The sequence below is a fragment of the Mytilus edulis genome, chromosome 4 (assembly GCF_963676685.1).
Source record: "Mytilus edulis chromosome 4, xbMytEdul2.2, whole genome shotgun sequence".
Taxonomy (NCBI): domain Eukaryota; kingdom Metazoa; phylum Mollusca; class Bivalvia; order Mytilida; family Mytilidae; genus Mytilus; species Mytilus edulis.
This window is the reverse complement of record NC_092347.1, coordinates 85,014,421-85,029,767: the sequence shown is the minus strand read 5'-3', so window position 1 is coordinate 85,029,767 and position 15,347 is coordinate 85,014,421. Positions and strand designations below refer to the sequence as shown.

The window sequence follows — 15,347 nt, the reverse complement described above, 5'->3', positions numbered from 1 at the left end:
AATCAAAATAAGTTAAAATACAACATCCAAAAATTTATTTCACCTCTCTTCTTTCATTTCCACCAAAATAAATCGAAGAAATGAGTGAGGAAGGGAAAGAAAAAAAATTAAGGAAAAATACACTCTAATTAAAAGGAACTATATTCGTGGACAACGAAAAGCGGGGTCATTAATTGTGGTCTTGGGCCACCTGCATGATTGTCTTCTGTTATATAGATATAAGAAGATGTGGTACCAAGTCACAATTTGTAAAAGTAAATGAAATCCTAAAAGAGAGAGACCTGATTGTCTTCTGCTATACATGCATCACCAACCAAGATAATTCACATTCAGTAAAAACTTTACAATCGAGGGAAAAGGACATAATCAGTAAAATTACAATAAGAAATCAGTGCATGTATATCTTTAATTAAAAAATGATAAAAATATATATAAAGTAAGTAGTATATAATATATATAAATGATATGTGTAAACAAAATAAAAACAATGAAATCTCAAATCAAATGATGGAATGTAGTCATGGATACTGAAAGGCACATATTTAATTTGATAATTCAGAAAGATATCTTCAACATGTCTTACTTTCTACACTTAAATTTCTTAATTCTATTTGAATATCAACAAGACTAGTGCCGTCTCAATATCATACTATTCACAGGAGTCAAGAAGTTTATCAATAAATGAGAATTGAAAATAAAATAGTCTTCATAAAAAAAAAGATAATTTTGACCTTATTTCTCATTTATTGATAAAATAGGTAACTCCTGTGTGTTGCTACAGACAAACAACAAAAAGTTTTTTGGACTTTAAAATTTCATTTCCATGGTTACAGCTAGCACAGGTGAAAGATTTCATAGTACAGTATATTCAAATTTTTTAAAATTCGACACTAATTCCTTTACAAAATAAAAATTGAAGGAATAAGTTTTACATTTGAGTTATTGTGAATCTATGATAGATGATAAATTACATAATAATACTGTAAAAGTACATTTATCTATTGGATTTTTGTTTTTTTGAAGACTTGTAGTAAACTTAAATTGAATGTATTAACGCTAAATTAATGACTTATATTCAGTTAATTTCAAAGTCTAAAACTCACAAACCAACAGATTTCTCAAAACTTTCAATTCACTAATAAAAGTACTTTCCCAGTAAGTAATAAGTACAGTGCTGTTTATTACACAGCATATTTCAAGTTATCTTCAATTTTGTTAAATATTTTTAGATTAACATTCTTGGTTAGAAATATTTTTTTTTATTCATTTTCTTTTAATCTGACAGCAGGAAAATTTCCCTGGCCATATATTAAATGATCTTTATCGGAATGTAATCCATATAACTAACAGCACTCATTTTTATGACAATACTCTTAGAGCATTTGTATGAAATGATTTTGAATGAAACTGTGATATGTATATAATTCTGAAGTAATGCCATATAAAATAAATGTACATTTTGTTCTATACAAAAATTTCATGAATATTAAAGTGTTACGAGGACTCCATAATTATATAAACATAAAATAAATGAATTGAAAAATATAAAAATCTTTTAAGTATATTTTTATGTAAAATAATGGATGGCCAGCCACCCAACAACAAAAAAGAATTTCATATTTTTGAAATAAATATGAACTACAAACAGGTATAGAAGATATCATAAATATATATATTTGTGGGATATAGATGTCATATTAAGATATTTCCAAATATTTTTATATAAAAAAAAAATAAAGCAAAAGCTATAGGCCCTTCAGATCACTCTCGTCTAAGAATACTATAAGGTCAGAAATTATTGTAATGTTTTTTTATTATTGTGAACAATTTTTCAGGATAATTTATATTTTAAATAACATAAACAAATCATATTCTGTTTTTTAATAACTATATTTTAATCTCGCAATTCCGGCTACCATTTTCACAATCAATAATAAATGAATGCAATAGTTTCTGAATTTACACCATATTAAATTTCAGGTGTTTAAATCTAACCTCAATTTCTAGTTCACAAGAATAAAATGGATTTCAAGTGATTAAAATAAACTTGGATTTCAGTTGCTTAAAACCTACCTGGATTTTATAGTTTACAAGAATCAAATTGATTTCAAATGTTTTACAACAAGCAAAGTTCTATGCACTAAATACCAACATGGTTTCCTTGTTAACAAGAATGATATGGATTTTAAATTTTGAAAAACAAGCTGGATATTACCGGGTAGATGCTTAAAACCAACCTGGTTGTAACGGATTTCAAGAGGTAAAAATAAACTAGCAGTTTAGGTGTTAAAACCTTGGTTTTCTTGTTTACAAGAATCAAATAGATTTCCTGAACACAATATGAATAAGATGTAGGGGGTCTCCAAGTACATTTTATATTATGATAAACACATTTCCTAAGCCCCATGTATAATGCACCTTTATAAAACATATTTGGTTCAAAATTTGTGAAACATTTCAGCAAAATAAACCCTCAGCAGTATCATTATTCTAAAGTAATACTTTATTGGTGGTATACTTATAGATAAACAAACTATCTGTGGCAATAACATACTAGAAAAATATAAATGGTATCAATAAAATGATTCAACCTATAGTCATAGCAAAAAAGTGAAGATGTTCCTGTTGTCAACAAAATTGTTCAAGTGTTATGAAAATATTCAAACATAATTTAGATGAATTTCTGAAAATTTATTTTTATAGAAATTTATGTCAGGTTTCCAGTTTATTTAGGATTTAGTTTGGAACTCTATTTCATTAAGTACAAAACAAACAATAAAAAGATACAATGATTTTATCTACTTATAGACTCTGACATCACAAAAACTTCACTAAACATCATTTACAAGTAACTTATTTATTTGTTACAGACATCACAGCACCAAACCTGTTTATCACTATATCATGGGACTATTACATCAGCATTATAAATATTTCGTTCATTCAATTATTTTCTGGGACTATTGCATAAGCATTATAAATATTTTGTTCATCACCATTATATCTTATCTATTCTTAGAATAATTCTTCAGCATTCTCAATATTTTGTGAAAGTTTTGTATATTACATCAGCATTATAAATACTTTTTTACAATAAGTTTTGTTTGTATATTACATCAGCATTATAAATACTTTTTTACAATAAGTTTTGTTTGTATATTGCATCAGTGCTATAAATATTTTGTACACATTTGTTAGGCAGCTGATGAACAGCTTATAGCTTTTAACATTGTATCAAATCCAACAAGTTCACTGAGCAGGGTGATTAACACTGGATATGTAGAGTCTTTGATTGTACTAGAACATCCATGTGTCGGCAAATTCGTCTGAAGGCACTCAGTAATTCTTTGTAATTTCCTGCAAAAAAAAGAACAATATGAATAACATTTGGAGGAATTGGGTTGAATCAAAATAAAAAAATGTTTAGCTGTGGAGAATAATATCAATTTATGTTAAACAGGGACCATATAAAACTATGGTCTTCTAATCGCTGTTGTTTTATTATCTATTACAAATTGTGTTATCCAACTTTAAAATTTGCTGTTTTGGTATCTATAAGACAGGTTTTGTTCAACTGTTTTGGTATCTATAAGACAGGTTTTGTTCAACTGTTTTGGTATCTATAAGACATGTTTTGGTATCTATAAGACATGTTTTGGTATCTATAAGACAGGTTTTGGTATCTATAAGACAGGTTTTGTTCAAACGTTAAGTGACTGTAAATTGACCCAGAAATACTGTGAAGATGTATCTTGAAAATTCATGAAGGTTCTGCAAAATGAAAAAGAAAAAATGATATAAATTGTGCTTGGGTATTATCTCTTGATTTCAAGAAGCCCCTGTCCAAATTTTGTAAATTCCAAGAAAGTTGCCCAAACTATTAAATTTAAAAATCTATAAGCACAGGCTGTACTTATATGTATAAAAATAATTTTGAAAAACCGAAGTCTACTTATAATTAATATAACTTACCCACAAAAAGTAAGAAGATCATCACTTTCATTAAAGCTATCCACCTGAGATTTACACTCAGTGATACCCATCTTTCTAAATAATTCTTTAGACGTACACACATCTGAAATGGAGAAACAATTGCAATCACAGTTTAACAAATTGATGATGAGTTATTCATACATGTTTTATATGCTTCCAATAAAATTACTGTTTCTCTACAAAATCCTCCAATCTTTTTCTTTTAAATAACAGGTCTGCACAATTAAGCTTAAATACAGAGTTAGATATCATTTCAAATATTAAACAAACAAAATCTTTTCAAAGAAGGTATACTCATTGTTTTATTGAATTATTGAATTTTCAAAATTCATAGTTTCAATTGCAATTTACTGAAATGTTCCTTAACAATGAATATTAAATATGTAACACTGAAGTAAATGCAAGGTGCTGCAGATTAAATCTTCCTGTTACATATGAATTAAGGTTCTTAATCTTTTAACAACTGATAAGATGAAGAACAGCAATAAAACATTGTTCCTTTGATATTGATTAGATAGTTGTCTTCACATATCCTTCCTTGAATTATTTAATAAAAAAGAAACCATAGAAGAAATACAGGTACAGAATCCCAAAGGGGAGGGGGCACCTGTTGTGCACCATTGGATAATTAAGTTAAAATTAGAGCCAATTTGAGTTGAAACAAGAATGTGTCATAAGAACACGGATGCCCCACTCGCACTATCATTTTCTATGTTCAGTGGACCGTGAAATTGGGGTAAAAACTCTAATTTGGCATTGAAATTAGAAAGATCTAGAAAGATCATATCATAGGGAACATGTGTACTAAGTTTCAAGTTGATTGGACTTCAACTTCATCAAAATCTACCTTGACTAAAAACTTTAACCTGAGGCGGGACGAATGAACAGACGAATGAACAGACAAACGAACAGACGGACGAACGAACAAACGGACCCACAGACCAGAAAACATAATGCCCTCTACTATTGAAGGTGGATCATAAAAAGAGTATTTAGCTCATAAAAAAGGTTCTGAATTTAAAGTGTTAGTATTTCAAATTGATTTAAGATCTGTCAGTAGGTAGTTTTTATGTTTGTAGGCGAACATTTTCTATGGGAAACACTGTTCATGTGCACCTACTTTTATGTCACTACACTTCTAAACATATTTAAAACTATATTTCTACACTTCTGTTTGACCTACCTGCACATGGGAAACAGAATTGTTTCAATGATATTGTAGGCGTCTTGCTATGCCTATTAATACTTTTATCATTCTCATTATAACTGCCTCCCATTGGATAAATGAAGTAAGCACAGTTATCTTCCGAGAATATAAAGTCAGAAGTATCATTTGTATCCCTATGACGTTGAAATGAAATTGATGTTATTCCATTCATCCTGTCCCAAGCAGCATTTTTAACATTTTGTGTTGTGTCTAAGAGTGAACCATAGTAAGATGGATTATTTCTGAAAAATACAAATCAACCATCACACATATATTGCCACTTTTAAAAGAGCTAAAAATATATTAATGAGAAAATATATTGTGGAAAGAAATTATGCTTTAAAAAGTTATTATAATCAAAGAGCTTGGTAGCTCTAAAGGGAAAGGATGATAAACAAAAATATTAGCCAGAAAAAAACTAACCAAGAATACTCTGTAAATAAATGCTATTGACCATTGTTTCTTTTGATATAAATTTTCTGTTCCAAAAATTACTGAGCTGCATATGTTCCACAAATACCATTTTATTATGGTGAAATAATTCTAATTTTGTTTTATTAGGTCGATTCAAATCAAACAAAAGTCATTATGGTCATAAAAACCAGTTACAATGTATCTTCATAGGTTGTTTGAGAGTTGTGCACTTACAAGGTTGAAGTTTTCTTTTTGAATTGGATTAAGTGGTCTTAGGCTTAATTGTTTCATAAGATTTTATATAAATGTGATCAATCGTTGCATAATTAAATTAATTTTAACAAAAGTTAATAAAAAAATCCAGATAAATGAATAAGGTGATTGAAGAATATCACTAAGTGTGAGGGGATATAAACCATGTGAAGTGATTATATTCATATACTGTTAGATTCATTACAACTAGTACACACCCGCGAAATCGCGGGCATTCAGATCGTAGTTTAAAGTATGTAAAGTGTTGTTTGAAGAATTTTGTAAAATATTGAATGACTGGAGAATTTCAGCAAACGTATCATGAGTCATAGGTTATTGGGGATAGGAAAATGTTTTTTTATCCATTCTCCTAAATTTCTTAATTCCTAATTTTTGGTTTTCTAACAATTTCAATACGAACATACCTTTAGTATGTTGTGAACATTTAAGTAAGGAGCCTGTAATTCAGTGGTTGTCGTTTGTTTATGTGTTACATATTTGTTTTTCGCTCATTTTTTGTACACAAATAATAGTTTTCTCGTTTGAATTGTTTTACATCGTCATTTCGGGGCCTTTTAAAGCTGAGTATACGGTTTGGGCTTTGCTCGTTGTTGAAGGCGGTATGGTGATCTATAATTGTTAATTTCTGTGTCATTTTGGTCTCTCGTGGAGACGGTTGTCTCGACATGGCAATCATACCACATCTTCTTTTTTTTGTAATCAATGAATTTTGTAAAAGATTTAATGACGGAGAATTTCAGAAAAGGTATCAAAAGTTCACATGAATAATTTTAGCGCTTATCTGTATATTATGAACATTCATTACTATATAAATAAAGTGTATTTACTTTCAATTCAGTCTAAGTTTACTAATCGATCCATGGTGGTCATTGATATAGTATACAGACCCTCTATTTGATAAACTCTGTGACCGCCGTGGATAGTAAACTTGAAAATGATAGCAGATAGAATTAAAATACACTTTATAAAGTTAAATTTGTAGTATATGTTTGTTCAAAGTATACAGAAAAACGCAAACCGGAAGTCTAATCTGACTTAAAATTTCGTCCAATGACGGGACATTATCCGGATGCCTTTTCCTCGTTTTTCTCCCAAAATAACTCAATCTGAATAATCATATGAATGGATGACAAATGCGACTATGTACTGTACCTATAGGACACAGAGGCGTGTTGATTAATCTATTGTGGAAAGAAGAGAAGCGACACCCAAAATGAGGTCTTCTCGTTTAATAGTATAGATATAAGATCTATTATATCTACCTGTCAGTAACTGTAACTGTTGCCTGGGGTGTTATCCATCCAACTAAGGCATCTGAACCAGCCTGAAAAATATAATCAAAATCACAAGTTTAATTAAGTCTAAAATATAGGTCTATAGGACAGCATGCACAGTCACACCGTTGCATTTCCAAGTTCAGTGAACCTTATAATCTGGGTCAAAATCTTAAATTTATATATATTATATGTTATAGACCTGTTGGTGACCTTCTGTTGTTGTCTGTTCAATGGTTGGGTTGTTGTCTCTTTGACATATTCCCCATTTCCATTCTCAATTTTAATTTTATACAGTTCACTTCATAATAAACATGTGTAATAGATTTAAAGGTGATGCGATCACAAACTACATAAAACCAAATCATTGACAAATCACATTTCCATGTTTAGTGAACTGCGAAATCCAAGTCAAAACCTGAATTTGGCATTAACTCATAACGCACATGTGTCCTTGATATCAAGATGACAAACAACATTAAAAGACCAAAATTTAAATGAATAAGGGACGAATGGAAGGTCAGACAAGGAAACTATTATAGATGAGGCATTAAATTATTCAAGTGCAGCTGAAAAACAATATTGTATCGATGTTTCTTATATCTAGCTATACTTTATCATTAAATCTAACCAACATTGTCTAACAACTCACCATTTTTTTCTGTCCATTAAATCCAACACCCAGCCATTTATCAGAATCTATAGCTGCTGTTACATTAAATGAAATCATCTGTGTATTTGGGTTATATGACCATGTGACCATATGACAATCTTGTTGAGATGCACAGCTTCCCCACTGTCCTAAACACATGTCTGATATAGACTGATTAGCATTATTTGTGTGATTGGCAGCATCTAAAAAAAAACCAATTGTAATTTTTATAAGAGTAAAAATGACAGCTTTTCCCATAAAAGGCAATGAAATACTCAGGTAGGAGAAAAAAGGATAAATACATAATAAAATTTTAAGATTGGTTAGTTGGACACAGAAAATACTGGTATCTTATCTCAGCTTCCTCTATCAGAATGAGTGTTCTTCTTATTGCAATTCTACCAATAACCCATTCCCATTATTCCCACTAATAAACACCTTGCATAAATTTCTGAATTTGCAGTATTAAAAAATTTGGTTAAATTGTACTTGAAATTTGATTACATATCATTAGTTCACTGGCTGTAAGCTTGTAATTCAATTTTCTGTTTTATATGAATTATGATTCTAAAATAATCCAACCAAACTTAATAAACAAGTTATGCTTACCACAAGTTGAGATATTAAATCCAACTGGTAACATCTTAGCAACCATCACCATGGTAACAACATGTGACAACATTCTGTTCCTGTTGCATGTCACTCCTGGCATTAGTGGACTTAAACATCTATCAACAATGCTACTAAGGGCTCTAAAATATCAATTATAAAAAAATTATTAAGACCAGTAAAAATATCTATCAACAATGCTACCAAGTAAACTTATGAGGTTGATGGTGAATCATTGATAGTGTCTATTAAACTCACAACTTCTCTTAATGATGCAGGGGTAGGGGCAGATCCAGCCATTTTTAAATGGGGGTTCCAACTAGGGATAAAGGGGGGGCAATAGGGGGTCCGTAACATGTTAACAACACCTCGATTTTGGCAAAAGCAGTTAACAACTAATACAATAAAGGGCTGCTCTTTAGCGCATGATACGCCCGTATAAAAATGGCAAAAAAGACTACAATGACAATGAGGAGCAGCAAGAAGATAACAGGGAAAGTTAAGATTATGAAAGTGACTACTGAAAGTTATGATCTAAATGAGGAAGTAGGTGATGAAAGTAAGGATTTCATTGACGACGGGCGTATAAAAATGGCAAAAAAGACTACAATGACAATGAGAAGCAGCAAGAAGATAACAGGGAAAGTGAAGATGGTGAAAGTGACTCTACTGAAAGTTATGATCTAAATGAGAAAGTAGGTGATGAAAGTAAGGATTTCATTGATGATGAAGATAAAGATTTCACTGATGATGAGGAGGCCTCTTCTGAGAATGAAAATGAGGATTTTTCTGATGATGAGGACAGTGATTACAGTGAAGAAGACACTGATGATTAAACCTAGTTCAGCTTTTCAATATTTAGCATAAAAAACAAATATCATTAACATTGGCATATAACATAGAAGTCTTCAATGCAATATAAGGAAAGTGATATATGATTATGGGTTTTAGTAATTCTATGGCTGATTTCCTAATTTTATAGTAGTTTGAAAGAAGGTAATTTTCTTGGGGTATATTGCTCATAGTTAGATTCTGTTGAACACATACAGTAAGGAATCCATACTAAATTATACAAAGATGTATGCAAAAGTTGTTCAAATGGTGCTTAATATGGTGGATAATGATTATTACCTTTTTATTGTTTAGAATATTCACAAGATGATCATATTGATAAATGTTTAGGAGACTTGATTTACTTATTTTTTTCATAAAATGACACCCTTTAACATTTAAGGAATATTTAGTCACATGTTAGGATTTTCATGTTGTCACTTGTTCACTTATTACGTGCTATTGTAGACTAGTTATGTTTTATAACATTTTTTATTGCGCTCAACCATTCCACCGAAACCGAACTCTATAAAAAAGCTGCAATGCTAAGGTATCATTTGTGATTTCAATTGCATCCAATTTTAACAAGAGTAAAACATCCTATATGCAAACACAGTATTTGATTTTTATCCATAGCTTAGATAGTAAAAATGTTATCATAAAATGATATATGCCTCAGGGAACAGTTAGTATCTCAGGGACTGCTAATGTGCTTTCATCCTTGCAACCATTCAATAATAGTACAAACGTATGACATTCATGGAACCTATTTTTTACAAGAAATTTAATGTTTTAAATTGAACTAAAGATTTTACAAATTTTATGTTTTCATCAGATTTTATTAAGTATTATTTGTTACATCAATAGATATAAACAATTCACCAAAGTTTCATGGACATTGGTGAAAGCCTTTTTGAGTTATTGTCCGAAGTGTTAAAAATTCCCCTTTTTTTTATGAAAAAAGGCCCATTGATCCAAAACTAAAAATCTGAAATTTATAAAAATTGAAAGGGAGCTTACATCAATAGATATAAACAATTCACCAAAGTTTCATGGACATTGGTGAAAGCCTTTTTGAGTTATTGTCCGAAGTGTTGAAATTCCCCCCTTTTTTTATGAATAAAGCCCCATAAATCCAAAACTTAAAATTTGAAATTAAAAAAAAACGAAAGGGAGCTTACGTCAATAGATATAAACAATTCACTTAAGTTTCATGGAAATTGGTGAAAGTGTTTTTGAGTTATTGTCCGAAGTGTGGACGACGGACGGACAGACAGACAGACGGACGGACAACGGTATACCATAATACGTCCCGTCTAAAAGACAGGCAAAAGACGGGCGTATAAAAATGCTGATGACAGTTAACAAAGTGGGTTGAAAACAGTTAACAGCTTTTTGAAGAATTTGAGTTGTTGGGTTGCTGTTCATTGACTTTTTACTCTATGGCCAATTTATAAAAACAATATCTATAATGCGATTACTTACTGACAAGAGAATTGGTTCTGAAATCCTTGTAGATATGAAGTACAAGACTGATTGACTATTAACTCCATCAACATACTGTCTTCACAAATATCATCCATATCATCTGTAAATATTTGGATCATACTATGTAATGTGTACTATAATATCATAAGACAATACATAAAGATATTCAAAATACCCTATGATTTAAGTAGAGACAGTTTATAGAAGATCATTGAGATAAGTCTGTTTTTTCCCAGTGTTGACAGACTAGCAATTTGTTTTTTTATTACTTGGCCACCATGGTCCATTTTCATTTCAAAGAAGAAAATACTATTAAGAGAATTGAGTTCCAGTCCATACTACTAGATTCACTTCTTATATAATGTTGAAATGGCAACACATTTAAATGCTTAAAACATAATATAAATTTTCAATGTACCAAAACAGTCAGAGACAAGCCTTCCAAGTTTGAAAATAAAGAATACTTAGTTTAATAGTAAATTACCAACCTGGTATGAAAGGTTCTGATAGTCTATGAATGGTAGCTGTAACTGTGTCTGCTATTTTACCCAGGAAATTGACATTGTCATCTGTCAGCATTGTGTCAAGGTCATCACAAGGGTTGTGGTAACATTGTATCATATCACCACGGAAATTAGCTAAAAAATATTAGCATGGGAGGTTTAACACTTCAATTTTCAGTATACATATTCGTTTATTGTTAATGGATAACTTTTATTATTTCAGTATTGATTTTCAATCACAAAATGTCTTTAATGGTATTAATTAGATCTAACTTTTTTTACCTTTCATTACTGATTTGCTATACTATATGTACATTTTCATTTCTAAATTTACAGTAATGAGTATTCAAATTAACAAATAATTTCAATTTATTTGAAGCTTGAACCATTGGACATTTCTAGGTATCAAATTAAAATAAAATATTTAAACTTTACCTGAATCGGTGAGAAATATGGCAGGTAAATTAGCTCCCCAGAAATTGGCATGGTCACTTCTCAGGAATTGATACATAAATGCTAAATTTTCCTGTGGAACGCTTGATAAGTCTGCAAATGGCAACCCGAATGATTCGATTTCAAACTCAGACCTTCCTGCAGCTGTCCAGGATGAGTCAAATGTCTCAGCCAGAACTCTATCGTCAGTAGGTTGACGGTATATTAAAGAGATGAAGTCACCTCTAGCATCATCTGATAGTATACTTTCAACAGCACTTGGGAAAAATTGCTGAAACTGAAATAATAGTATGATATATTTCATCCATGCTTAAAATAATGTTTAAAAAGATAAAAATGAGGATGGAAATGGAGAATGTGTCAAAGATACAACAACCCGACCAAAGAGCATATAACAGCTGAATGCCACCAATGGATCTTCAATACAGAAAAAAAATCCACACCCGGATTCACCCTTCAACTGAAAGAGTCTATATATTACATAGGGTGTAACATTCTACTATTTTCATTGGATCACATGTTTCCAGGGTTATTTTATGTATCCAAAGCCTTGTTTCTATTTTTAAGTATAATGACACTGTGTATCTATATACAGGTATAATGACAGTCCTAAACTAAGATCCAGATATAAGCTGTTCCCGCCTAAATTACTCTTTGCTATGCATCACACATCGCAATCATAAAGAAAGGTGCCAAAGCAGATGAAAAAAATTGCAAGTTTACCAGAAGAACTTATGAATAATTTGATGTTAAATGCAGACGCTAGGTATACAAGAAAGCTAGTGCATGCATCAAGCTGTGAAGTTGTTAAAAAAAATATTCATATTTTCAATGCCATGTTAAAAGTATTGCAAAATACAATTTCAGAATACACAAAAAGAACATTGAAGTATATTTGCCTGATAAATATCAATAAACAGAGATGCGGGGTATTCATTAATGAAACAGCAATCCAATGATGAAAAAGGACAAAAAACAACTATAAGTCAATACACAACAAGAGACATTTGTATATAGAACATGTTAAGCTGTTTTAATCATCCAAATTTAAAATAAAGGAGAATAAAATCAAAGATCCACCCATAAAATATGTCTTTACATCTATACAATCCCAATTTTTTCAGTTATTATTGCAATGTTTTCATAATTGTGAAAATGCAAGTAAGGTTATAATGTAATTATTTACTCTCATTTTAAAATTTTCTTTATGAATTATTAAAACAGGACTTTTCTCAATATCACAAAAATCAAAATCCCAATTATAAATGCGTGCAATAATTTCTCACATTACAGTATGTCAGAATATTCTTTTCAACCTCAATATAACTATAACTTATCAATTTAATCTTACCTGGTCCAATGCACCTAGTGGAAAGACCTGTGATTGGCTAGAAGTGTTATACTCCATTATTGTGTCAAGGATAATAACACCTTGTAGTTTTTCTGGTATGGTGGAGCCATAATTCTTTATCAGCCATGGAGTGAGCCAGTCCTGTAGAAAGTTCCTACTTCCAGACAACCCTAAGTGAAAATAAATAAATTGCCAATAGTTGATCTTACAGGTTTAGAAAATACAATTCATAAGAGAAATAATAGTCAAAACAATATGTAATGTTCTCAAATGATAATTAAAAACTCTTCTTAATTGTTCAGTTTGCCAAAGGTAATAGTAAAAAAAATATCACAGTAACAAGAAGATAACTTTGATGTTTTCTCCTTATGAGGGAGCTGCAGATGGTATCTGTTCCATCTCTTCAATCCACTAAATAATTCTCTAAGACTTGTAAATAAAGTATTTTTTTTTCTTATTTCTTATTTCATGATTAATATTAATAACATACCTCCATATTCTTCTAAATCAAATGAGACAAAAATAATTGTGTTTTTGCTCTTGTATCCTGAATTATTTATATTAGTGATTTGTCGGACCACTTCCAACATGGCTGCCACACCAGAACCATTATCATCCACTCCTGTATATATAAAAAAAAATACGTTGATTTATTCTTGAGAAAATTTGCATCACAAATTGTCTTTTTTTCGTCATTTGATATCAACATTTGAAGAAAAGCGCTGACATTATTTGATTATCATTTAAACATATTTGATGTGCATTTAACTATATGTTCGTAAATTAATTCATTAGAACTTCTGAATTTTATTTCATTTTATTGCCAATTAACAGAATATTTCGAAATTCAGTTTAAATTCTTTATTTTCATGTTCTACATGTAATAAATTGAGAGATCGATTCCTCATTTTAACCCATTTCAACATTGAGTGTCCACTATTAATTAATTATATATCTTAATTTCATTGAAAAATAAGCACTTAATATATGTACAAAATATTTATGCAATAATGAGATGCGTTTATCTAACTCATTGCTGCTGTTCTAAGGAAACATTTATTTAATTAAACTCTGCTGTTTTAAGGAAACACTCTTTCAATTCAATATTCTGTTTGAAGGTAAAACATTTATTAATTTAATGCTGTTGTTTTAAAGAAACTTGTATCTATGACAATCTTTACCCTTCGATGTGTTAACTGTGTTTTAATGTGCACCAAACCTTACCCTATGATGTGTTAACTGTGTTGTAATGTGCACCAAATCTTACCCTATGATGTGTTAACTGTGTTGTAATGTGCACCAGGACCTTACCCTTGGGTAAGTTACCTGTGTTGTAATGTGCACCAAACTTTACCCTTCGATGAGTTAACTGTGTTGTAATGTGCACCAAGACCTTACCCTTCGATGTGTTAACTGTGTCGTAATGTGCACCAAGACCTTACCCTATGATGTTCTAACTGTGTCTTAATGTGCACCAAGACCTTAACCTTCGATATTCTAACTGTGTCGTAATGTTCACCAAGACCTTACCCTTGGGTAAGTTACCTGTGTTGTAATGTGCACCAAGTCCTTACCCTTCGATGTGTTAACTGTGTCGTAATGTTCACCAAGACCTTACCCTTGAATGTGTTAACTGTGTTGTAATGTGTACCAAGACCTCACCCTTGGATGTGTTAACTGTGTCGTAATGCGCACCAAGACCTTACCCTTGGATGTGCTAACTGTGATGTAATGGGCACCAAGACCTTACCCTTGGATGTGCTAACTGTGATGTAATGGGCACCAAGACCTTACCCTTGGATGTGTTAACTGTGTCGTAATGTGCACCAAGACCTTACCCTTGAATGTGCTAACTGTGTCGTAATGTGCACCAAGACCTTACCCTTGAATGTGCTAACTGTGATGTAATGGGCACCAAGACCTTACCCTTGGATGTGTTAACTGTGTCGTAATGCGCACCAAGACCCGAAATCAAATCATCAGCTGTTCCAAATCTTGTTCCTTTGAGTACTCCAATCACTGATTGAAAAGTTGCCTGGAAAAAAGAAAATTGATATATTGCATAGGATAATTGTACTCATGAAATACAGTTTTCAATTTTTAATTTATGGCCACTTTGTGGTACTCTTTTACCCTAATTTGATATCACAAATATGAGAAATATGACTATGTAATAGATTTAATACCAATTTGCCTAAACATATTGTTTATCAAGGGCAATAACTCCTGTGAAAAGTTGATAAATTGTCTCAGTCATAATGATACTATTGCTGATCCTTTTTGCAAACAAATCCTGACG

At 30.9% G+C, this 15,347-nt stretch overlaps 1 protein-coding gene across 1 annotated transcript in view; it reads right to left on the bottom strand.

Annotated features, from left to right (window-relative positions):
• Nucleotides 1-388: 388 nt before the first annotated feature.
• LOC139520825 (uncharacterized) overlaps nt 389-15,347 on the bottom strand; it is a 175,480-nt gene continuing 160,521 nt past the window's right edge. The window contains exons 88-99 of the mRNA XM_071313797.1: nt 14,975-15,083; nt 13,539-13,670; nt 13,049-13,218; nt 11,680-11,974; nt 11,230-11,379; nt 10,739-10,841; nt 8,423-8,565; nt 7,814-8,016; nt 7,150-7,211; nt 5,177-5,442; nt 3,973-4,075; nt 389-3,357 (exon numbers count right to left, since the gene is read on the bottom strand). Of these exons, the coding sequence (XP_071169898.1) occupies nt 3,195-3,357; nt 3,973-4,075; nt 5,177-5,442; nt 7,150-7,211; nt 7,814-8,016; nt 8,423-8,565; nt 10,739-10,841; nt 11,230-11,379; nt 11,680-11,974; nt 13,049-13,218; nt 13,539-13,670; nt 14,975-15,083 (1,899 nt within the window). The 3' untranslated portion in view covers nt 389-3,194. The remainder of the gene's footprint in view (nt 3,358-3,972; nt 4,076-5,176; nt 5,443-7,149; nt 7,212-7,813; nt 8,017-8,422; nt 8,566-10,738; nt 10,842-11,229; nt 11,380-11,679; nt 11,975-13,048; nt 13,219-13,538; nt 13,671-14,974; nt 15,084-15,347) is intronic.